The sequence below is a fragment of the Plasmodium falciparum genome, assembly GCF_000002765.6.
Source record: "Plasmodium falciparum 3D7 genome assembly, chromosome: 6".
NCBI classification, from domain to species: Eukaryota; Apicomplexa; class Aconoidasida; order Haemosporida; family Plasmodiidae; genus Plasmodium; species Plasmodium falciparum.
Genome location: NC_004327.3, coordinates 1245001 through 1270855, shown reverse-complemented (window position 1 = coordinate 1270855; position 25855 = coordinate 1245001). Strand labels below are relative to the sequence as shown.

Sequence of the window (25855 nt, the reverse complement as noted above, 5' to 3'; positions counted from 1 at the left end):
AATATTATTATGTATCTAGAAATACACATATAAAATGAATACACAATCATAGTAACTATTGAGTTTAATATATTTTATTTTATTATTATATTATTTCTTTATTTTTATTATTAAATATTTTTTTTATTTTAGAAAAAAAAAAAAAAAAAAATGAGACTAAAAATAAATTTTGAATTTCGAATATTTATTCATTCTTAAAATTTGATTAATATATATATATATATATATATATATGAATATTATGTAAGATTTATTTTTAATCTCATTGTTTATATTATGTGTTAATCACACAAATATTTTATGTAATTATTCATTTTATTAAAACTATACATTTTAAATAATAATTATAATATATATTTTAAAGTATAATAGTAAATAATTTTTTTATATATTAATATTAAATTATACGAACTTAAAAAAAAAAAATAAAAAAAATGAATAAAGTACAATCAATATTTTATACATTCATTTTATTTACATGTTATATATTACTTTTATTATTATAATATATAATATATATATTAATAAAATTATATGTTTCTTATATATTTACATATTTATACTACATTTTTAAAATATCTATACACATATATGTAATCTTGTCTTTTTAAAATATATAAATATATATATATATATTTATATGAAATAAGAAAAAATAGATTCATATATAAAATGTATTTTAATTATTTCTTCTTTTTTTTTTTTCTTTGAAATTAAAAATATATAACACATAATATACATAATATTCTTAAAAATATAATTTCATATTTTTAAAGTTTGTAGACACATAATATTATGTTCAGTTAATTTTAAAAGATGTTTATAAAACTGTTAGATTATTTTATTAATGTAAAATAATAATATTATTTATATTTATTGATTACGTATAATATATTAATAGAATTCACTTATTTTTTTTTAATTTTTTTGAAAATTTTATATACAAGCCTATTATATACAACATTACTTTGGTATTATATTAATACATAATTTTATCTGACAATTATTATAAATATTTAAATATATATATATATATATATATATATTTATATTTATTCATATGTTCTTTTATTTATTACCTTATAACATTGTTTTATTTTAGATTACTTTGCATCCCTCTTAAAAATGAACTTTTCTAAATAAATAGTGCATTTATTATATATACATATTATATATATATATATATATATATATATATGTATATATGTGTACTATTCTGAAAATATAAACTCTTATTCTAACTCCAAAAAAAAATAAAAATGTCTACACAAACAAGGACAAAAGGATGGGAGAAGGAATCAAAAATTAATCCAGATTATGAATATGAGAGATTGTTAAAATTAGAAAATAAGTTTCATATAAAAGCATGGATTAATAAAGGAGAGAAAGAAGGATATCTTTATAATATAGTTCCTACTACTATGAATGTAGTAGCAAAAAATTCAAATAAATCACATAAAAAAACAGGTAATAAAAGTAAAACACCTTGTCTCCAAGGGTACAAGAAATATATCAATATATCAATATATATATATATATATATATGTGTGTGTATATAATTTTTTCTTTTAGGTGTACACATGTATTTTGTGTCAGACAATAACAAGACGTGGAGATTAACTCTTTTTTATAGACCCTACTTTTATTTAAAAACCAAGAATATACATAATTATGAACAAGTAACAAAATTTTTAAAAAAGGAACTAGATAAGTATAACGTTGAAATTGATTATGTAAAAAAAGAGGATTTAAGTTTATACGATCATTTGAATAAGAAAAGAAGTTATTTAAGTAATATCTTTTTTAAATTATCCTATGATACTATTGAAAATTTAATGAATGCTCGAGATTTCTTAGTCAAAATTATTGAACGAAATAAAAAGCAAAATAAAAATTATAATAATTCAAATAATGATAAACATATTTTTAATAATGAAGATTTGTCCTATAGTCAATTAGAGTTTTCTTATAAAAATGAATATTCTTATAATAAATATGATGATCAAAAAGAAAACACACAAAAACAACAATTTACTACAAATATAACAGAGGAAGATGATAAAAAGAGGATATTAAATGCAAAAAGTAATGATAATAATAATAATAATAATAATAATACACATAATAGTAACAATAATAATAATATATTGAATATGAATGATATCATAGTTACTACAAAAAAACAAATTTTAAGTAAAGAAGAAATTATGAATGAAATAATCGAAATATATGAATATGATGTAAAATATTTAACTAGAATTTGTATAGATAAAAATATCAGATGTGGATTATGGTATAAAGTAAAAAGAGAAGAAGATGAACTTTATACTGAATTAATTCAATTTGAAATTTTAAATAAAAAAGTATTAGCACCATTAAATATATTAGCATGGGATATTGAATGTTATAAAGATGAATTAAAATTTCCAGATAAAGAGAAAGATGAAATCATATTAATATCTTATATGTATAATGCTCAAGGATATTTAATTGTTAATAGAAATGTTATGAGTAAAAATATAAGAGAATTCTTATATAAACCAAATGAAGAATATTCTGGTGCAGGTACTTTCAAAATTTTTAATGAAAAAAATGAATATTTTTTATTAAAACGATTTCTTGAACATATCAGATTATTAAAAATACATATTTTTGTTACATATAATGGTGACTTTTTTGATATTCCATATTTATATAGAAGATGTGAAATCAATAATTTAAGTGTTTCCAGAGAAATAGGTTTTATTATGAATAATAAACAAGAATGTTCATGTAATTTTATTTTAAATATCGATGCATATAAATGGGTTGAAAGAGATTCATATCTACCAAATGGTTCGAGAACTTTAAAAAGTGTATGTAAAATTAAATTAAAATATAATCCAACAGAAGTGGATCCTGAACTTATGGTTCCCATTGCTAAAAATAATCCTCAACATTTAGCTGTTTACAGTGTATCTGATGCAGTTGCAACTTTTTATTTATATGATAAATTTATTCATAATTTCTTATTCGCATTATCATCAATTATACCAATGAACCCTGATAATGTATTACGACAAGGAAGTGGAACCTTATGTGAACAATTATTAATGGCAGAAGCCTACAGAAAAAATATACTTTTTCCTAACAAATCCAAACCTATATATAATCAATATTTTACAGATCCAGAAAATAAAAAAAAATATTTTATTTATGATGATTCATTTGTTGGCGGTACAGTTCAAAGTTTAAAATGTGGTATTTATAGAGATGATCTTAAAGAATTTTTCAGCTTAGATGTAGATACATATAAATATCTATATAACAGTATTGATCATATTATTGATTTCTGGATTCAAAAAGATTTAAATAAAAATGCAAATATAAATGATACGAAATATATTAATAAAAATCAAATAATAAATTTAGATCAAATTAAACAAGATATTAAAAATAAACTAAATTTCTTCATAGAAAATCCAAATATAAATATATGTCCTAATATTTATCATCTAGATGTTGCTGCTATGTATCCTAATATTATTTTATCACATCGTTTGCAACCTAATGCTATCATCACACCAGATCATTGTTTTAATTGTTCTTTTTATAAACAAAGACACTTGTGTCAAAAAAAAATGATATGGAAACGTAAATTAGAAATTTCTCCTATAGATTATGGTCATGTCTTATCACTAAAACAAGATTTAAAAACTAGGCTTTTTTTCCCGCAAAAAAGTTTTTACAAAATGCAAAACAAGGAAGAATCTGATAGTACTGAAAATGAAAACTCGATGGATATTAACGCATCAAAAAAGAAATCGTAATTAAAAAAATTATGATATAATTATTTTATATGAATTATATTGTACAAATATAGCAATATGTATAATATATATATATAAATATACATACAATACATATATATGTTTTTTTTTTTTTTTTTTTTTTTTTTTTTTTTTTTTTTTTTTTTTATTTTTTATTTTTTTTATTTTTTTTTTTTTTTTTTTTTTTGGTGCAGGTGGAATGAACTCACGGATAAACAACAACACGATGAATTAATGAAAGTCATAAAAGATTGCTCTCAAAAGGTTTTTAAAAAAACCAAAGTATCGAAAGAAGTAGATGCATCCAGTTTAGTGTGCCAACGAGAAAACCCATTTTATGTTGATGCTGTTAAAACTTTTAGAGACAGAAGATATGTGTATAAAAAAGGACTGAAAGAATGTGAACATGAAAAAAGGGAATTATTAAAACAATCAAAAATAGATTATATTAAGATTCAAGAATTAGATGATAAAATATTATTAAATGATTCATTACAACTAGCACATAAATGTATATTAAATAGTTTTTATGGATATGTTAAAAGAAGAAGCAGTAGATGGTATTCTGATCAAATGGGTGCTATTGTTACGTATACAGGTTCTCAAATAATCAATGGAGCATTTAATTTAATAAATAAAATTGGTATACCAATGGAATTAGATACTGATGGTATTTGGTGCATGCTTCCAAAAAATTTCCCAGAAATGTATGATGTATATATTTTGGATAAAAAAGAATTAAATAAAAAAAAAGATTATGAAACAAAAAGTGAAGAAGAATTAAAAAATGATAACAATGTGAAAAAAGTAGATTTCGAATTCCCAACGAATATATTAAATTTCGAAATGCATAAGAAATGGACAAATGATCAATACTTAGTGTATAATGAACATACTGATGATTATGAATGTATTAGTAAAAATGAAATATTTTTTGAATTAGATGGACCATGGCATGGTATGTTTTTACCTGCATCTGAAAAATCCGATGATTTATTAAAAAAAAGATATGTTGTTTTTAATAATAAATATAAAATAAGTGAACTTAAAGGTTTTGAAATTAAACGAAGAGGAGAATTAAGAATTATTCAAAGATTTCAAAGTGAAATTTTTAATCATTTCTTAAAAGGAAAAACAAAAGAAGAATCATATTATCATGCATCATTAACAGCAAATAAATGGAAAAATTTAATAGATACTAAAGCAATAGATATAGATAATGATGATGAATTATTTGATTTAATTTTAGCTAAGAAAGTTTTAAATAAATCAGTTAAAGAACAACCAAATGCTAAAAGTTTTGGTATTACTACAGCAAAAAGATTAAGTGAATTATTAAATAATGCTAGCTATATTGAAGATAATAATGTATCAACTCAGTTTATTGTTGTATCCAAACCTATTGGTTCAGATATTACCTTTAGAGCTATACCTATACAAATATTCAAAACAAATATTGATACTCAAATCCATTATTTAAGTAAATGGTTAGGTACCAAATTTCCTCCAAACGTACCTGTTAATGTTAGAGATATTATTGATTGGGATTATTATAAACAAAAATTAGAAGTTCAAATTTTAAAATTAGTTATTATTCCAGCTATTAAACAAAATATTAATAATCCAATAACTTCCATATCAGTTCCTGATTGGTTAAAAAAACAAATTAATATCTCAGAAGGAAAACAGAAAAAAATCACATCCTTCTTTGTAAAAAAAAACATAAAAAAAGAAGATACCACTTCACCTTTACATTCTGCCGATGTTAAACTAGTAAATGATATTCATGATTTTAAAGATTCAAATGAAACAACCAACACACCATTACATTATACACAAAAAGAAAGTATGAAAAATAAAGAACATATATCTAATCAATCTATGGAAAAAAAAAGCCCCTTTCCAATAGAAGGAGAAAATACAATAACAAATCCATCATCATCCATATTAACACAATCAGAGGAAACATTGAAAAATAAAAAAAGAAAATTAATAAAACAATATCTCTTAGATAATTTTATATCCAAAAAACAAAAATTAATAATATTATATGATAATAATCAATCAAATAATAACAATAGTAATATTATGTCTGGTGCTACTCCAAAAACTAGTAAACTTATCTCATCAGTAGCTTACAAAAAAATAAATTCATTTGAAAACTACGGAGAAAATAATAATAATATTATTATTATTGATCATGAAAAAATCAATATCAGTAATTTAAAATATAAAGATTTACATAATTTATTTCATTCAAATTTTAAAAATTGGATGCTTATTAATAATAAAATATGGAAAAATAATAGAACACAAATTAAAAAAATACGTATTGAAGATAAAAAACAAAAAAAAAAAAATAGCATATCATTTAAAGAACAAGAAGATGAAGAAACTAATAAGGAAAAAAAGAATTATGAGAAAATATCTAATTTAGATTCTAAATATTTACATACTATTCAAAATTCAATGGATATTGTATATATATATAAAAAAATTAAAAAGAAAAAGAAAAATCATAAAAAAAAAAATGCAAATATCCAATTAAATAATTTAAAAAATGATAAACAAACCTTATTAAAACCATATTTAAAATATTTTAAACATGAAGCAAATTCAGATTCAGATTCAAATTCAGATGATTCATCTAGTCATAAGAAAGAATCTAGAAATGAAAATTATCATATCAATGAAAAGGTTGATAATAATGATTATTATAATGATGATGATGATGATGATGATGATGATGGAATTTATTATGCATTAGTTTCATTAAAGAATATGAATAAATTTTATAAAATTAAAATACAAGTATATAGACATATATATATTAATAATTATGATCAATTAAATATTAAAAGTAATAGTAAAATAACTATAAAATTAATTAGTTCAAATAATGATGATAATGGTGTATTTAAATCAAAGGCATATGCTAATTGTTTTCTTCCAAGAAATATTAAAGTTTTTAATTTATATGAATTTATAATGACAGAAAAATATTTTAATCAATATATTATTAATACTCTAAATGCAAATTATCATGAAAGTATTATATCTGTATATGAAACAAAAATACCATTATATTTTGATTTCTTAAGTAGATATGGAAATTCTGTTGAAATTGATTCAAATGATTATAATTATATATTTGATGAAAACAAATGTTTTAAATCTCATTGTTTTAGTAAAGTAGAAAATAATAGTAAAAGTACTAAAAATGTATCAGCCAATTATTTGGATGATGTACATATTGTTTATATACATATATTTCATACGCTTATAGATAACATTTGTAATCGTATTTTTATTAATGTATATGATCAATTTGATGAACATAATCAGGATCATCTACTTGGGAATAAAATAATGTTTAGTGGTATTGGACAAAAGGATAATAATTTTGATCCTTATGATACTTTTATAAAATTCTTACAAATGGATAAGTATTGTAATGATAATACATTAAACGAAACAAATAAAAATATAAATATGAATATAAATTCTACACATGATGGGCAAAATAAAAATATACTTAATATAAATCATATACATAATACATTTGATAATAATAATAATAATAATAATGATGTGGAATATTTAAACAATATTGAAAAAGAAAAAATAAAAAAAGATATGTTATTAAAAAATTTATTTAATAAAGAATTTTTTATAAATAGTGTTGAAAAAGATCTATTATTTTTATATCATTATAGAAAATTTGATGTTTATTATGAAGATAATACAAATGTATATAAAGTATTAGAATATCTTGATCTATACTTAAATAAATATCGTACTAATATGATAACAGGAAAACAAAAATATATCTTTTATGTATCATCAACTATTGATAAAAAAAAATTAGGTTGGTGGGCTACCAATAAATATTTCCCATGTTATTTTTATAAATTTGATAATACAAATAAATATCAAAATGTTCCAAGATTAAATTATCAAAATGACATTTTTAATTTATCTCTAAATCTATTTTTTGAAAATTATCATAGAGTAGAAGAAGATTTGAATTTTTCACGAATATCAAATATACCATTATTTAATTTATTCAATGTTCAAAACAAAAATCAAAAACATAAATTTATATATGATATCTTATATGCATCTTTTATTAAAAAATATAAAGGAATATTATGGTTATCATATTTTGGTAATTATGATCTAGGAATCCCATGTTTAAATATTAATAATTTCTGTGATTATGATTTAGCTAAAAAAAATAATGATATAATAAATCAAGGAATATATAGAGGATATATTGTCCATCTATTTTTTAATGAATCATTAATATTTAATAGTGTACGCCTTTTTACAAAATATTCAAATCTTGACAAAAACACAAATGAATATAATAATACCATAACCAATACAAATACAAACATAAATAATTATCACAATAATAATATTATTAATCGTAATAATGAACATACTACTTTTATGCAAAACAAAAAAAAAAATGTCAAGAGAACCCTGGAAAATAATACAAACCATATGAATAAATTAAACAATAAAAGTAATCATATAAATAAAAACGACTCAATAGATCAAAAGGAACAGTTGAATGATGAAGATATATCAACAGCTGACGAAAATAATAATATGAATAGCAACAATAATAATAATAACAACAATAATAATAACAACAATAATAATAACAACAATAATAATAATAATAACAACAATAATAATAATAATAATAATAATAGTGTGAATGTAAATTTTTCTTCCAATAATGATAACGTCATCATACAATCATCAGCTGAATTAAATCAAAAAAAAAACCTCATACAAAATAAATATGATATCAATTCAATTGTTGAAAGAAATGCTCATGTTTCCCAATTTAGTAATTTTGCCTTTAAACTATTAGGTCAATCGTTAGAATATTTAATATCTAAGATTTCCTCTTTATCTATGCTAATTACAAATAAAACATTTGAAAGCATATCAGATATATTTACATCCTTCTATTCATGGATTTCTAATAATTCTAGTTTATTATATGATGTTGCATTATATAATAAAGTTTTAGAATGTTCTGAAATTTATCAAAATAATTTAATAAATATTATGAAGAAGAAATTTAATGCTAATATTATTTTTGCTGACTTAAGAAATCTTGTTATATCATTCAATGAGTATTCTATTATATCAGGAAGAAATATATTAAAGAATTTAATAAAATATTTTTCACACAGTGATTCAATATATGCAAATGTACCCTTCTATATTAAAAATGAATATATTGCAGCATGTCAATTTGATAAATATAATTTTATAAGATATAAAAAATATTCAGATCCAAATGAAGAAAATACAGATGAAAATCTAAAAATTATTGAATACTTACCTCCTATATGTGAATCTTTCTTGAGATATGTTCTTGATATTATAATATTGAATCCATTACATGATATTATACTTTCATATGATAATAATAAACAAAACGGTATAAATCCATATCAATCAGATGATCAAAAGATAAATCATATAAATGATATATCTACATGTGAAAAAAATTATTATAATGTTATATTAAAAAATGATAAATTAACAGATAAAATTAATTTAGCACAAAAAGCCAAATTAAAATATATATTTGATAAATCATTTGATGATCTTGAAGAAGTCTGTGAATCATTCTCCTTAATCAATGAAAATGTAGATGTACTAGCTTATAAAATTGAAGAGAAATTAAAGGATTTATGGTTTATGCCGGGAATTATTTATAAAAAAGTGAAAAAAGCAATCAAATATAAAAAATATCTAATAGAAAATTATTGGCCATATGAAGATGATGAAATCGGTGAAAATAATATTAATTATGCACCATTCTTATTTCCTCAAACATTAGGAAATCTAGCTAAAAGAGATAATAATTGGAGACTAGAAATTGTTAAATTCTGTATCTTCTTAATGCAAAATGATAAATTATTAAATTTAGAAAATGAAAACTCAAATGAAGCCTTTCATGAAAAAAGACATGAACTATATGAAATTGTAGGAGATAGTGAATATAATAAAAAAAATTCATTATGGAAAAGCCCATGTCATGAATTAATTTTAAAAGATATCTTTTGCGATCATTGTTCATCGGTATATCATATGAACGTAGTAACAAGTTTAGTTGAAGCAGAGATAAGTGGAAAACCATCTTTTATTTGGTTATGCAAAAATTGTAACTTTAAATTTGATAATGAATTTATTGAATTAAAAATATTATCTTTATTGCAGGAAACATTCGACGCATACAATGTGAGAAATATAAAAAAAAAAAAAATATATATATATATATATGTATATATTAATAATATCATTATTATTATTATTGTGTATTTTTATATTTTTATATTTTTATATATTTTCATATATTTTTATATATTTTTATCCACATTTGTTCATATATATATCCTCTTATTTTATATAGGCTCAAGATTTGGTATGTAATAATTGTAATGCAATAAAATCTTTCCACAGAAGACCCATATGTAAATGTGGTCAAATATTTACACCTCGTCTAGAAATTAATAACTGGATGCAAACATTAGAAATTGTAGAAAATTTAGCTAGCATGCTAAACATGCCATTATTAACAGATGTGTTGACATCCATGAAAACCCATCTTATATAAAACAATATCTTTTTTTTATTTCATCATATAAATAAATACATACATACATACATATATATATATATATATATATATATATATATATCCACAAATTTTAATTTGTTCCATTTTCTATATAACCGAAAGATTAAACATCAATATAACCCACAATATATTTGTGTATGTGCGCAGTGTGTAATTTTTTTTTTCTTTTTTTTTTTTTGTATATTACATATAAACAATTAAACAAAAAAAAAAAAAAAAATAATAATAAAATAAATAAATATATAAATATATATATAGTATTCTTATGTAAAAAAATATATTTTTTATTATTAACAATCTCTATAATAGAAAATAAGAAAAAAAGTTATCAAGTCATGTCTTCATAAAACCAACCACTTTCAAATTACGACATTTTTCTTTTCGCATAAGTCTTTTATACAATTTAACCATATATTTCTATTAACATTTCAATATTATAATTCTTCTAAACTTTTCATGTATGCATTAACATCTATAAAATTTATATACAAATATTAATTTACATACACGTATGACTACATTTATTACAAATAAAAAAACATATATATATATATATATATATTTTGCACACAATAATATATCCAAATTACTTCTTTACAGTTTAAAAGGTTATATAAAAAGACAAATGTATACTGTACAGATTTATATTGCCACTTATATTTACGTAAAAATTATAATATCCCATAAAGCACTTATATTTTGATTAATTCATAATAGGTTTATTTTAAGATATTTCATATTACCTTTAATAATAAGATATTGTAATGGATTCGGCAAAAGAGCTTGTAAAGGTTCAAATGCTAAAGTAACAATATCCCTAAAAATAAATAAATATATAAATATAAATATATATATATTATCATTTATTTATACATATTAAACAGTTACAATATAATATTTTATACATAAATATATTTTTTTCTTTTCTAGTTTCACAATATATATACATACTGTATTCTTTTCTTATGAACTTTTAATAATTTTTGCTTATCGTTCATAAATTCTTCTTCGTCAACTTTTCTATTCATTTCCTCAACCCTCATTAAAGAATCTAAAGCTTCAAGGACTTCTTGTGTGTCTTCAACAGGTGCCTTTAATATAAAATCAAAAAAATTAAAACAAAATTTATTCTTTTATATATATATATATATATATATAATGATATTGTTATGTTTCCCTTTTATATTTTTACATGTATGTTTATCTTAAAATCTTCGTCCCCCTCCAACATTTTTTTTAACTTGGAACGATTGGCCTAAGTAATAACCATATATTATTAAAAATAAAAATAAATGAGTTTAACAATTCATCATGATAACTTAGAATGTGTTTCATTTTAATAATGATATAAAGTATAAAAATTATTCTCTTCATATATAAATATTTTATTATTTATCATACTGGACCTATTGGAATCATTTTCTCATTTAAAACAAAAATATTCTCAACCAGACACCAAATAAATAAACAAATACAAAACATTGAATAATTCATTTTGATAATTTATACAAAAACTTTTATTAACAAAAAAAAAAAAAAAAAAAAAAAAAAAAAAAAAAGTTCTATATATATATATATATATATATATTATAAGTTATACTTATTATATATATAATACAAATAACAGAGTCGTATATATAAATTTTTATAAATTAACTTAAACAAAAAATATATCTTTTGGTTTTTTATTCTACTAATTTTATTTAACAATTTGACCTTGCGTGAAATATAGACATTTTCTCATATTCTCAAAAAAAAAAAAAAAAAAAATATATAATAATGTAAATACATCTTTTCAATTATTTATTTTATTATTTTATTTTTTTTCCAACATAATACAAAAAATAAAAAGTAATATTAAGCGAAGGAATAAATATATATATATATATATATATATATATATCATAGTTTATACTATATAGCAAGGGTATAGACTCCTATTTTCCCTTATAAGAATTAATACACATGAAGCCATTTTTAAAATAGAAATATGAGCTTGTCATGAATACCAAAATACGTATTGTTAAATTTATATTACATAACCTAAGGTTTATAAATATCTACATCTTATTAAAAGCTTTTAATTAAAACGTAATATGTACATATATAATATATTTTTTTTTATATTATTATTATTATTTGTATTTATATGTTTTTTTTTATATTATGTGTTTGAATAAAAACATTTTCCTTTCTTTAAAAGATATATAATATATGTTATTATAATTTAAAGCAACCTTTTCACATTCCCTTTTAAAAAAAAAAAAAAAAAAATTAAATTATATATACATATATATATTGTATACGTAATATTAAATATGTAAAATATAAAAAGAAGTAATATTCGGTAAAATATTAAACAAATGAACAACCATAAGAAAAAGAACCTTTTTTTTTTAAATATCATAAATTAACATATTTTCAAAATAAAAAAGGCAACTAGTTGTTTAACACGAAAATTTTAGCACTAAACTTTATATATATATATATATATATATATTTTTTTTTTTAATAAAATATAATTATTTTTTTTTGATCATATATTTTTTACACCCAAATTTTTATTTTTACATAATGATTCTTCGTCTGGGTTGTTTCAAAAAAAAAAAAAAAAAAAAAAAAAAAAAAAAAAAAAAAAATATTATTATCTTTTATATATATTACATATATATATATATAATATAATATAATATTTAAAAAAAAAAAAAAATCCTGAAGTATTAATATTTATAATTCATGGCTTGTTACTCTAACATTTTACTTTTGAATCCTTTTTTTTTTTTTTTTTTGTTTATTTTTTTATTTTTTATTTTTTATTTTTTATATTTAAATTTTCCTTAATATTTATATCCACATATATAATTTTTAAAATAAATCCAAGTTCAATTGTTTATAAAACATTTGTAACTATATATTTATAGAATGGGGTATAAATCAAAATGGAAAAACTCAAGTTCTATAATTATATTATATATATATAATATATATTGTAATGTATTTTTATATTTGAAATAATTTTTTTTTTTTTTTTTTTTTTTCATTTCTTTTAATACATATTTTAATATTATATTGTTAATATTTATCTTTAATTAAGTTTTAAAAATACAATTGTTGTATTAATATATATTTTATGTTTTTTGCTTTTCAAAAATTAAAGGAAACCGTAAAAATATAATACATTATAATGAATAAATAAATAAATAAATAAATATATATATATATATATATATATATATATATATGTCACATTTTTTTATATCCGCCTTTTACACAAATTGTTACTCCCTTTAAACACAGCTTATTAATTTTTTTTTTTTAAGAAATAACATAAATGGTTTATGTCAATTAATTTTTTTTTTTTTTTTTTTTTTTTTTTTTTTTTTTTTTTTTTCTTTAATTTAATATATATTACATTTTAAACTCCATAGAACAAATGGAAAATGAAAGTAATGATAAAAACCAAAACACAAAAGCAACAACATCAATATTTAAAAAAAAGAAAAATGGAATAAAAGAGGTTACGAGAAAATGCCTTAACTTGATCGATATAAAGTATAATAATTTAACAACACTAATATGTCGCAACAATAATAATAATAATATAAGCAATACTTCAAATAATAATTGTAATAATAATAGTTGTGGTAGTAGTTCTAGCTATAATAATAAAACCAACGATGTGTTAACAAATTATCAATTTAGTGATGATGAAATAAAATTTTCTTCTGATGAAAATTCTAATAATGATAATTATTTTCTAGAAAGTTCATACACAACTAATGATTTTAAAAATTTATTAGGATGGGTACCAAGAAATTTAAAAATATCTGAATGTACTAATACTGATTCAATTCCTTGTGCTTTTTTTTTCTCAAATGATAATCAAACTAGAAAAAGTGACCAAATTATTTTATATTTACATAAATTTAATGAAGATCTTGGTACTATTATACCAACTATAAATGCCTTACATAAAAAATTAAATATTAATATAATTGCTATGGAATATTCAGGATACGGTGTAAGTTTTGATAAATATGAACAAAAATTAGTATCCATAGTTAATGATGCCTTTACTATATTAAAATTTATTATAAATTATTTAAAAATACCATATAATAATATATGTATTTTATGTTATGAATTCTTGGCTAGCTGCGCTATCGAAGTTGTTAATCGTTTTGAAAATACATACGGAAAAAATAAACCATTTGGCGGTCTTATACTTATCAAACCAAAATTTTTAAATATCATTAGTAATATATCAGTTATAAATAATGAAAATTATGATGATATAACTTTAACAGATACTGCTCTTGATGATATTATAACCAACAAAAATTTTATGCATGAATGCTCACGCAATCAAAATTTAGATGAAGATGTACCCATGGAATATAAACAAACAGAAGGGGATGATTTAACATATAAAAAACATGTACCTAAGAAGAAAAAAATGAAAAAGAAAAATATTAAGGGAAAGGAAAAAAAACAAAACCATCCAAAGGACGAACAAAATAATATTAACATTAATATTAATATTAATAGTGATAACAATAATAATAATAAGAGTAATCGTAATAATAATAATAGTAATAATAATAATAGTAATAATTGTATTAATAATTGTATTAATAATTGTAATAATAGGGTGAACAAAATAAGGAATAGATTCTTCAGAAGGAAAAATAATAAAAATGAATTATGTGATAATAAAAATACAAAGGATTATACAGAAAACACATGTGATTATTATAAAGAATATAATGGTATTATTACATGTGATATGTCCTTATTTTATAATAATAATCATAAATATATTTTAACACAAGATAATGATATCCCATATCAAATAATGAAAAGAATATTGAAAGATACTTTTGATATTAATCATGTTAAAAATACAATTAAATCTATATCCTGTCCAATTTTAATATTTCACTCAGAACATTATTCATATAAAAATTCTTCTTCTAATATTATTTTAAATAATGCTACTGAATCTTATAAAAAAGCTGCATTTTCTTTTGATTTTATGAATGAGGATTTTATTACATCCTTCAACTGGTTTTTCTCACAAGAAGCAAATTTCCAAAATAAAGATAAGTCTTTTAAAAACTTGTTATCTTTTTATATACACCCTATGTATAATAATATAAATTATAATGATTATAAGATAAAGAATGAAACCGATCAAGAAAATAATAATAATAATAATAATAATAATAATAATAATAATAATAAAAATCATTATCATAATTATAATGATATTATATCTAAACATTTACAAAACAATTTTAATGATAAATATATAAATAATAATAATCATTTAAATAACACTCAAGAAGCAAACAACATTTCATATAACAACAAAAAAGATATTACGAATGACATACAAGATGATATGAAACATTATATTAATATACCCAATGAAATTTTTATATGTCCTGAAATTAATCAAAAATAAACTTATACATTTATTGGGTATTTTACTTCAACGGTGATTTAATAATTACCATATATATCACACGATGATGATAATATATATATATATATGTATATATATATATATATATATATATATATATATATATATATATATATTTTATGTGTTGCTACCAATATGAATTAAAAAAAACAAAAATTCCGCATTAATAATTAACATTACATAGTATTTTTTTTTTTTTTTTTTTTATGTGTACCTATTATTTTAAAAAAGAGATATAATATTTATTTTTAATATTATAAAAATTTTACATTTTAACATTTCATACTCATCTATTGATTTGTATCTATATCTATATATATATCTATATATAACTGACTATTTTTTTTTTTTTTAATTTTTTTCTATATAAATTTTTTTAATCATTTGTGGCATTTATAATTCAAATTTATTTTTATTTTAATTAACAATTCATGTTATATTTTTAATTATGTCTATATTAAATTTTTTATTTTAAACATATTATTTCTTCATATTATTATGTAATTAATTAACCTTGGTTGTTTTAATTAAATATTATATTGATAAAACAATTTTTATTTACAAAAAAAAAAAAAAAAATTTAAATTAAATAAATTATAAAGTTCCATATAATAACTGTTGTTTCTATATATTGATGTATATACACATTATATATATGAATTGTCATTGTTCTAATATTATAAATATTAAATTGATATGAACTTAAGAAATGTAGAACAATTCAAAGAATATTATGATATATATTTTATGATATAATAAATAAATGGTTACAATGATTATTTGTTAGACGATATATTAATATATATATATATATATATATATATATATATATATATTTATTTATTTATTTATTTATTTATTTATTTTTATATTATAATAATAATAATACTTTTAAAAAAGATGAATAGTATATTATATCTTGTCTTTCCTTATATTTTGTTCCTCATTTTATTGAGAACCTATGCTTATAAAAATCCTCGTTTTAGTTCTCTTAGTACTAATTCTGACAAGAATATTTCGGAGTATTAAATAAAAAAATATAACACTCACATATGTATATATATATATATATATAATATGTGTATACAATTATGAACCTAATTATTTTTTATTTATTATTTATTAATTTTTTTCTTATCAACAATCTAGAGATTTGAACAAATTATACAAAATAAATGAAGAGTTAGTTACAAATGAACGAGAAGATGAGGATGATGACGAAGATGATCAAGACGAATTACAAAATACAGATTTTGAAGACATCGCACACAAAAGTCTTGAAAGCGTAACATTCTAAAAATATTTTAAAATTTAAGTCTAATATATCAATTTTATTTTTACCTCTTTATTTTATTATATTTTTTAGGCTGAAGAAGAAGCAACCGTTGATCTAGAAAACGCAGAAATAGAAAATCTTCTAGACGAAGGTTATTAATACTTTTTAATTTTTTTTTTTCTTTTCTTAAATTACATTTTTTATATGTCTAATATTCATTTGTATTATATCTTTAGAAATATATAGAATTGTACAAGAAAGATTAAAAAAATTATGGTTGGATAAAAATACAAGATATTATTAATAAGAAAATATAATTTTTTTATAAATGATAATTAAACTAAATATTAATATATATACATATATATATCTTATTATGAATAATAATTTTTTCTTAACTTAGGTATATTGGGAAGTGTAGAAGAGATTATACAAATATCTGTCCTTTAGGTTAAAAATAAAAACAAATTAAGGTTTGTAGGATATATATAAGTATATATATTATTATATAATTAGACAATGTATATATATATATATATATATATATTTTTAAAAAATATGATAAATTTGTAAGATTGGAATGTATCTGCTTATGACAAGAATCTTTGTATTCCACCTGAGAAATACGAAGGAGAGTTAACAACAATATTAAAAGGAAAAAAAAAAAAAAAAAAAAAATATACATATATGATATATTTACATATACATACACACCACATATATATATATATATTTTTTTTTTTTTAATATTATGATAGATGTAGATCTATAGATTTTTCTAAGAGTACCGATTTAGATAAAGAGCTTTTTTCATGGAAATGTGAAGTTGAATGGCCCTGCATTAGTGGTATATATATAAACACTAAATATTAAATATAAAAATATATATTATCATTATTTATTTATTTTATTATATCATCTGATTATGTATGGATAGATTAATATATTCATTATATTACTTTAAAAATATATGCATTTCTTATATACTAAGCACCTAAATTAAAAATTATGGATAAATGCCCTTTTCGCTGGACATACATTGACAATAATTTATGTATAGCACCAGAGGTACAACATTAAATAGAACATATCAAAAGGAAAAAAGAAAAATAAATAAATAAATAAATATAAATATATATATATATATTTATATTTATATATTTTATATCATCAAATAATAAAGAGGTTTTATATATAATGTTTCTTAAAACATAAGAATTATTTTTATATTATCTTATTTTTTATATTTTATGATGTAAAGGATTATATAGGGCATTGTTCTCCTGCTATGGATTTCTCAAATTATAATTTTGAAATGAGGATTAGATGGGCTAATGAATGTAGACACAAAAAAAAATATATATATATATATTTATATATATTATATATATATTTACATATTGTAATTTTTTTATTATATATTATAGGCAATGTTGAATGGAATACATTACCTAAGTCAGAATATATGCCTCTAAGTCATAAGAAATTAAGAACAAATGTATTAGGGGGTCCAGTAGAAGAAAGTGGAAACGTTATGAATATTACATATAGAAATTAATTTTTTTTTTTTTAACATCAAACTTGATGTGTGCAATTATATATATATATATATATATATATATATATATTTGTCTATTCAAAAGACACATTTCCGTAAATACATAAATATAAATATTTAATGATAATCCTTAAAAATATAATGTTCTTTTAAAAATATATCAATTTTATAAGTTTGTTATCATTAATTAAAACTTAAAAAAAAAAAAAAAAAATTTAAATAAAGCGAAATAAGTTATTAAATAATATAAAATGAAACGATCAATATTATATATATATATATATACATATATAAATATATGTATGCATCATATTTAACAATTATTTTTTATCACATTAAAAATTAAATAATTATAGCTTAAAAAAAAAAAAAAAAAAAAAAAAAAAAAAAAAAAAAAATTTCATTTACCCATAAGTGGGCTATTTTTCTCAGTTTTTGTTATGGTTAATTTAGACAAATTATTTTGAATTTCTTCTTTTATTTCCTCTTCATTTAAATTTAAGGGATCTTCAAGATCATTCTGGAAACCTGGAATACATCCATTTTTGCATTTGCACTTCCCGCCTAAATATGTAGGGATGTCCTTTAAAAAAAAAAAAAAATATATATATATATATAAAATAAATAAATATATAAATATACATATATATATATGTGCACATAAATATATTAATTTATTTCTCATTTTATATTACATTTTTGTCAACTAGCAAATTAAACCAGTCACAGTCAGCTGGCTCTTTATGAGAAAAGCTTCGAGGAATTTCCAGTTTATTTAATGTTCTTCTGCTTATTCCAAAAGTTTTTAACGTTTCTATAGTCACTCGTATATATGATGGAGCATTTATTAAATACTACACAAAAAAAAAAAAAAAAAAAAAAAAATATATACATATATATATATATAACTTTTATTAAATCATTTTTCATAATTATTTATTATTTATACATTTTAATTTTCCTCTTTTTTTTTCTTTCTTTCTTTTTTTACGTACCGTTTTTCCAACCAGCTGAGGGTGCAAAAATTCAGACAATTTAGATGTATTTGCAAAAACCCTAAGAAACCTACGATCAAATTTTTTTAACATAAATCCCTTTAAATCTATAAAACGATATGTTCTACATAAAATTTTGCTTTTTTTTGTTTGTTCATTACATACAGAAAATTCATGTTCATTTGAATATACTATATAATCTACTAGTATATTTTCTGGCACATTATCTAATAATAATGTAAAATTACATAATTTTAATCTTGCTATTACTACAGGTTGTTTATCTAATGTACATTTATGCTCACATGCTGCTAATGCTTTTTTTATAAAAGAATAATATGGCTTAACCCTATCCGGAAATATTACATTATTATCATAACCATTATTTTCATTTTTATTATTATTATTATTATTTAATAATGGATATACATTTTGTTTTCTCCAGGTTACTGCTTTCTCTATAGAATTTACTGCTTCTTCTAATTTATCACCATATGACAAAATATATCTTATTAATATAGTATCTTCTATTTTTTCATTTACACCTTTTTCTTTTAATAATGTTTTAAGCACATTTAATTGCCTTTCATATTTCTTTAACAAATTATCTAAGTTTGTTGATACATATCCCGAATCGAAACTCATTATTTTTAGATTTATAATTTATAAATTCAAAATTCATAAAACGCTCATGCATACAAATATATACATATATACATATATATATATATATATATATATATATATAAAAATACATACCTCATAACTATGATCAATTTTTTATACAAGTTGAAAAAAAAAAAAAAAATAATAATAATATGCAGTAATAAAATATTCATATATTCATATATTCATAATTACTTTGTATGATACATAATAAATCAAAATGATATGACAACACACAACCTATAGTAAGACACTTCTTATATTACATATATATATATATATATATATATATATATATGTTCATGTGTATTTGTATAAATATTCTATTAAATTTTAGTATATATAGATATATTATATATGTTAAACAAAATGTATACAAATATGTACATAATATATAACTTTAAAAAAGGAAAAAAAAATATACTATATATATATTTTTTTTTAAAACATACAAAATCTAAAATTGTATTAACAAAATTATTCATAAAAAAATATTATATATAATTATGTATTTTTTCAAATATTATATATATATATATTTATGATTCATATAGGATATTGAAAATACTACTAATAACGAAAAAAAAGGAAAATATAAAAATACAAAAACAATGTTCTTAATTTAACAATAATAATATAACAATAAAAGAAAAAAAGAAAATACGATTTTATATGAATTAAAATCAATAACATAAATTAATGAAATATTAATAATTTAAATACAAAAAGGGAAATAGACACATATATAATTAAAATTATCACAAAATTTTGAATATACTTCTGTATTTATACATATAACATAAAATTAAATATATATATATATATATATATAATTATATTAATTTTTATATTTAAAAGAAATAATAAAAAAAATAATATATAAAATGTTTAGAGAATAAATATATATATATATATATATGAAAGCATAAAAATAAAATATGTGACAATAACAAAAACAAAAATATAATATACTTACATTCTCCATAAAATTACAAATATGAATAAATAAATATTATATATATATATATATATATTATATTCATTACACATTATGTAATTTTATATGAACATAAATATATAACACGACACCAATATATAGAAATAATATATATATATATATATATATATATATATACAATATTTATGTTGTATTATTTTACAATATCTCTTGCAGAATATTTATACACTTACACTTCAAATATGTAGAATATAAATATTTTTAAATACTAAAAATATATATTAATAACATTTATATATTAAAATATTGACAACTATAATTTAAAAAAAATAATAATAATAAAAATAATGTTCATTATATATATATATATATATATATATATATATAATGTACCCCATTTAATAAGCAAGAATAATCTTTATTACTTAACATCGGGTATTATAATATGTATATGTATATATGTATATTTATATTTTTACAATCCTTAGTTCTCTTATTAAATCGTTATAAATCATATATTTATATTTATAAAATTCATTATGTAATATTTTAACTTTTTTTTTCCTCCCCCTCATTAAAATTGGATATACTATTAAAACCTCATTAAATCTTATAAAAAAAAGTAAAAATAATAAAAGAACAAATCAAGGAACAAAATAATTATTTAAAAATAGTTAATTTCTCTTTAATATATATATATATATATAATATATATAAATATACATATAAATTTAAATAATACAAAATTAATTATAGTAGTCTTCAATGTATTGATATAAATATATAACTTTATTTATTTTTTTTATTTAATTAATATATTTTTGTGTTCTCTTTGGTTTTTTTTTTGTTTTTGTTTAAGGATCAAAATAATCGTACAGCTCCTCCAAAGTTATAATATATATAAAATATTTTAATGTTGTACATTAATATATTATATATATATAAAATATATATTAATATATATATAAATAATGTATAAATTCAAATATACATATAAAAATAAATAAATAAATAAATATATATATATATATATATATATATATAATTAAATTTTTACCAAATTAATAATAAAGTCAAAATATTTTTATGTTATTATAAAATAAATATATAATATTATATATTTATAATTAATATAATAAATATATATTTTATATATATAATATAATAAATATATTATTATTATATATATTTTTTATAAAATATATATACATGCACAAAATTATAAGTAAAATTTCATGTATTGGAAGGAGCTTTTATTTTTCATACATATTATTTTAAAACACGATAAATATAAATATAAAAAGGAATATAATTATAATATATATGTTATATATATTTAAATATATAATATAATATAATATAATATAATATAATATAATATAATATTATATATAGGTAGGTATATTTATATATATATATATATAAAATTAAAATAAATATATTTATATGTATTATATTTATATAAAACATATTATTATTATTATATATATATATATATATAAAATATGTTATATATTATTTATATGTAAAATACATATATTATTATTATATATATAATATTATATAATAACTTTATATGTTCTTTTAAAACGCTGAATTAAAAATACAAGATATATCTTCTTTTTTTTTTTTTTTTTTTCCTTATAATGATACAATACGTTTTTTTGTGTAAATTTTAGAAATTAATGATCTCATTCCATATGATAATTTTTTGAATAAAAATGAATTTATATTTTATCATTAAAATTTTCTTTTTTTTTCTCCAATAAATAAAATATGTATATATATATAATATATATTTAATAACATAAAAAATTAATATATATAATATATATATAATATATATATATATATACATACATGTATAAGAATATTTCGTTCTATTTATTCAATATTATTATTATTTTTTTTTTTTTTTCTCATTTTAAATACACCCTAGACGTACATAAAAATTTAGTATGTTTTTTTTATTTTTCAATTTTTATTTTAAAATTATGTTTAAACGTTATGTACGAATTTAGATTTTTCTTAATTTACGATTATATATATATATAAATATATATATATATAAAAAAAAAAAAAAAAAAAAAAAAAAAAAAGTCGATTATCTGCTTCATCCCTAGAGAAAAGCAAAAAATAATAAATATAAATAATTACAATTGTAGATATATATTTATATATATTATATAATAAATAATATATAAAAAAAGTAAATGGATCCTACTGCCGTAAATAATTATCCGGTTTTTTATGTTAAAAATAAAGGTAGGTTTATGAATATTCCATATTGGAAATAAAAAAAAAGCACAAAATATTATATATATATATATATATATATATAAAATTATTATGTTAAAAATGTTTGAGTTGAATGTTTATATAAAATAAGAGCAATGTAATAAATGATATGTATTAATCATACGGATGTGATTATAACATAATAATATACATAAATATATAATATATATATATATATTTAATACATTTCTTACATTTTGTTATTGTTTTTGTTTAGATTTTTTAAATGTAGATAATGAACATATAAGATGTAGCTTAAAAAGATTTGAAGAATATATCCATGAGTGCTTCAGCATATTACCATATAATAAAATAAAAATACAAAATGAAGAAAAAATTTCAGTGCAACATTTTTGTGATGTACTTGTGTTTAATCAATGTGAACAAATAATATGTGCCATTATTGAAAAAGAATGTAATGAAAAAACAAAACAATTTTTCGAAGAAGTAGAGATAAGAATTAAAAATGAGGAATTTAAAAATGGAGAAGAAGAATTTTTAAAATTATTTGTATCCATATGGAATAATTTTTCTTTAGTACTTATACATATATCTGATATATTACAATCTTTTATTGCTTATACCAAAAATATGTGTTGTAATTTTTTCGACCCCACACAAATTTTTAATTATCTATGGAAAAAATATATTAATCAATATGTTATAATAAAAAATATGTTTATATCTAGTATATGTAATTATTTAACTTATGATAAAATATATTGCGAAACATATTTTTATGAATACGTATGTGTTAATATTTGTAATAAATATGCAACCAAAAGATATAACTTAAAAAAAAATCAAATCAATTATATTGAACGTTTACAGAATATTCAAAAGAATTACCAAGTAAATAATGAAGCAACAAACAAACAAACTAACAAAATAAATAAAAAAGATTGTATAAATAAAAAGGAAATTCCAACAGAGAATATTACTTATAAAACAAAAGAGGAAGAACATATACAAAGGGGTGACCATAATAATAATAATAATTATAACAATAGTTATGATAATAACAATTACAGTGATGATATTTATAATTCTAACCCTTATCTTGATGATACAAACCATGAATATAAAAATACCCAAAAAAAAAAAAAAATTAACGATAAAGTGCTCTCCCTAAGTATAAAAATTAGCGATATACTAAACTTATATGATGATTTCGAACGTATTTATAAAAACGAAACCTATACGTTTTATAAAGAAAAAATTGAAAAATATAAAAAAGATATGGAAACGTTAGGTTATGAAGAATGTAATTTTGATTTCCCAATAATTGTCGAAAATTATTTATGTCATGAACAAATAAGAAGTCGTAAATTCTTAAAGGAACATACAGAAATAACTATTTTAAATATGTTAAAAGATCTATTATTAGTAAAAAATAGAGATGTTTTATTTAAAGATTCATATATTAAATATTGTATAATTAAGGAAAAATATGATCCATTAAGATCTGTTTATTTATATTCTCTAAATTTAGATGATTTAGAAAATTTTTCTAATATTTTTTTTAATGTAGTAGATAATATCGGAACAGAATTAGTTAATGACGTTATAAACAAAAGAAATAATTCGAGCTTATTAAATAATGCCATTATCAAGTTAATAAACTTTAAATTAAATGTAGATAGAATCATTATTATGTCTTTTAGATATTCTTCATATTTTATGAAAAAATGGAGAGAAGTTTTTGAACATTTTATTAATAAGGGTATACAAGCAGAAACATATATGCCAATTATTCTGAGTATGTATCTCAATAATTTATTAACAATGTATAATGCATGTTTAAGAAAACTAAAAAAATATTATATACTAAATAAAAAAATAAAAAATAATCGAAGCCTATTTAATAATCTACTTTTTGAGGTTGATTGGAATAATTATTGTACTCAACCAATATCCGAAACAATTGACTTTTATGATATATCAACGGATAGTGATAATATGTTAGGAATAAAAAAATATTTACGAAAAAAAAGGAAAAATACAAAAAAAGACCTCATAAATTTTGAGCATGAGGAGGAATATGTTAAAAGGAAACACATGGACAACAATATTCATAATAATGATCATAATGATAATATATATTTTAATAATAATTTATATTTTAATAATGATT

At 18.5% G+C, this 25855-nt stretch overlaps 6 protein-coding genes across 6 annotated transcripts in view; 4 read left to right on the top strand and 2 right to left on the bottom strand.

Annotated features, from left to right (window-relative positions):
* Positions 1-1259: 1259 nt before the first annotated feature.
* Positions 1260-10458, top strand: PF3D7_0630300 (DNA polymerase epsilon catalytic subunit A, putative; the record flags this gene model as incomplete). Its single annotated transcript, XM_961192.1, has 4 exons — positions 1260-1467; positions 1573-3805; positions 4004-10082; positions 10255-10458. 4 exons carry the CDS (start codon positions 1260-1262, stop codon positions 10456-10458), a joined length of 8724 nt encoding a protein of 2907 aa, XP_966285.1.
* Positions 10459-10916: 458 nt separating this feature from the next.
* On the bottom strand, positions 10917-11976 carry PF3D7_0630200 (secreted ookinete protein, putative; the record flags this gene model as incomplete). The annotated part of the gene is made up of 5 exons (XM_961191.2): positions 10917-10954; positions 11226-11299; positions 11434-11573; positions 11675-11737; positions 11884-11976. 5 exons carry the CDS (start codon positions 11974-11976, stop codon positions 10917-10919), a joined length of 408 nt encoding a protein of 135 aa, XP_966284.2.
* A 1939-nt stretch (positions 11977-13915) lies between these two features.
* Positions 13916-15949, top strand: PF3D7_0630100 (conserved Plasmodium protein, unknown function; the record flags this gene model as incomplete). Its single annotated transcript, XM_961190.1, has 1 exon — positions 13916-15949. The coding sequence occupies one exon, from the start codon at positions 13916-13918 to the stop codon at positions 15947-15949; it is 2034 nt and encodes a 677-aa protein (XP_966283.1).
* A 921-nt stretch (positions 15950-16870) lies between these two features.
* On the top strand, positions 16871-18804 carry PF3D7_0630000 (CPW-WPC family protein; the record flags this gene model as incomplete). Its single annotated transcript, XM_961189.2, has 10 exons — positions 16871-16992; positions 17120-17255; positions 17337-17397; positions 17483-17522; positions 17650-17696; positions 17821-17881; positions 18005-18093; positions 18238-18314; positions 18508-18586; positions 18674-18804. The coding sequence occupies 10 exons, from the start codon at positions 16871-16873 to the stop codon at positions 18802-18804; spliced, it is 843 nt and encodes a 280-aa protein (XP_966282.2).
* A 400-nt stretch (positions 18805-19204) lies between these two features.
* On the bottom strand, positions 19205-20444 carry PF3D7_0629900 (sec14-like cytosolic factor or phosphatidylinositol/phosphatidylcholine transfer protein, putative; the record flags this gene model as incomplete). The annotated part of the gene is made up of 3 exons (XM_961188.1): positions 19205-19387; positions 19500-19658; positions 19800-20444. The coding sequence occupies 3 exons, from the start codon at positions 20442-20444 to the stop codon at positions 19205-19207; spliced, it is 987 nt and encodes a 328-aa protein (XP_966281.1).
* A 3192-nt stretch (positions 20445-23636) lies between these two features.
* Positions 23637-25855, top strand: part of PF3D7_0629800 (cullin-like protein, putative) — a gene marked incomplete at both ends in the record, with an annotated part of 3640 nt that continues 1421 nt past the window's right edge. Inside the window, 2 exons of the mRNA XM_961187.1 lie at positions 23637-23688; positions 23939-25855. The exon at positions 23939-25855 is cut by the window's right edge and continues 1421 nt beyond it. Coding sequence (XP_966280.1) covers positions 23637-23688; positions 23939-25855 — 1969 coding nt within the window. The remainder of the gene's footprint in view (positions 23689-23938) is intronic.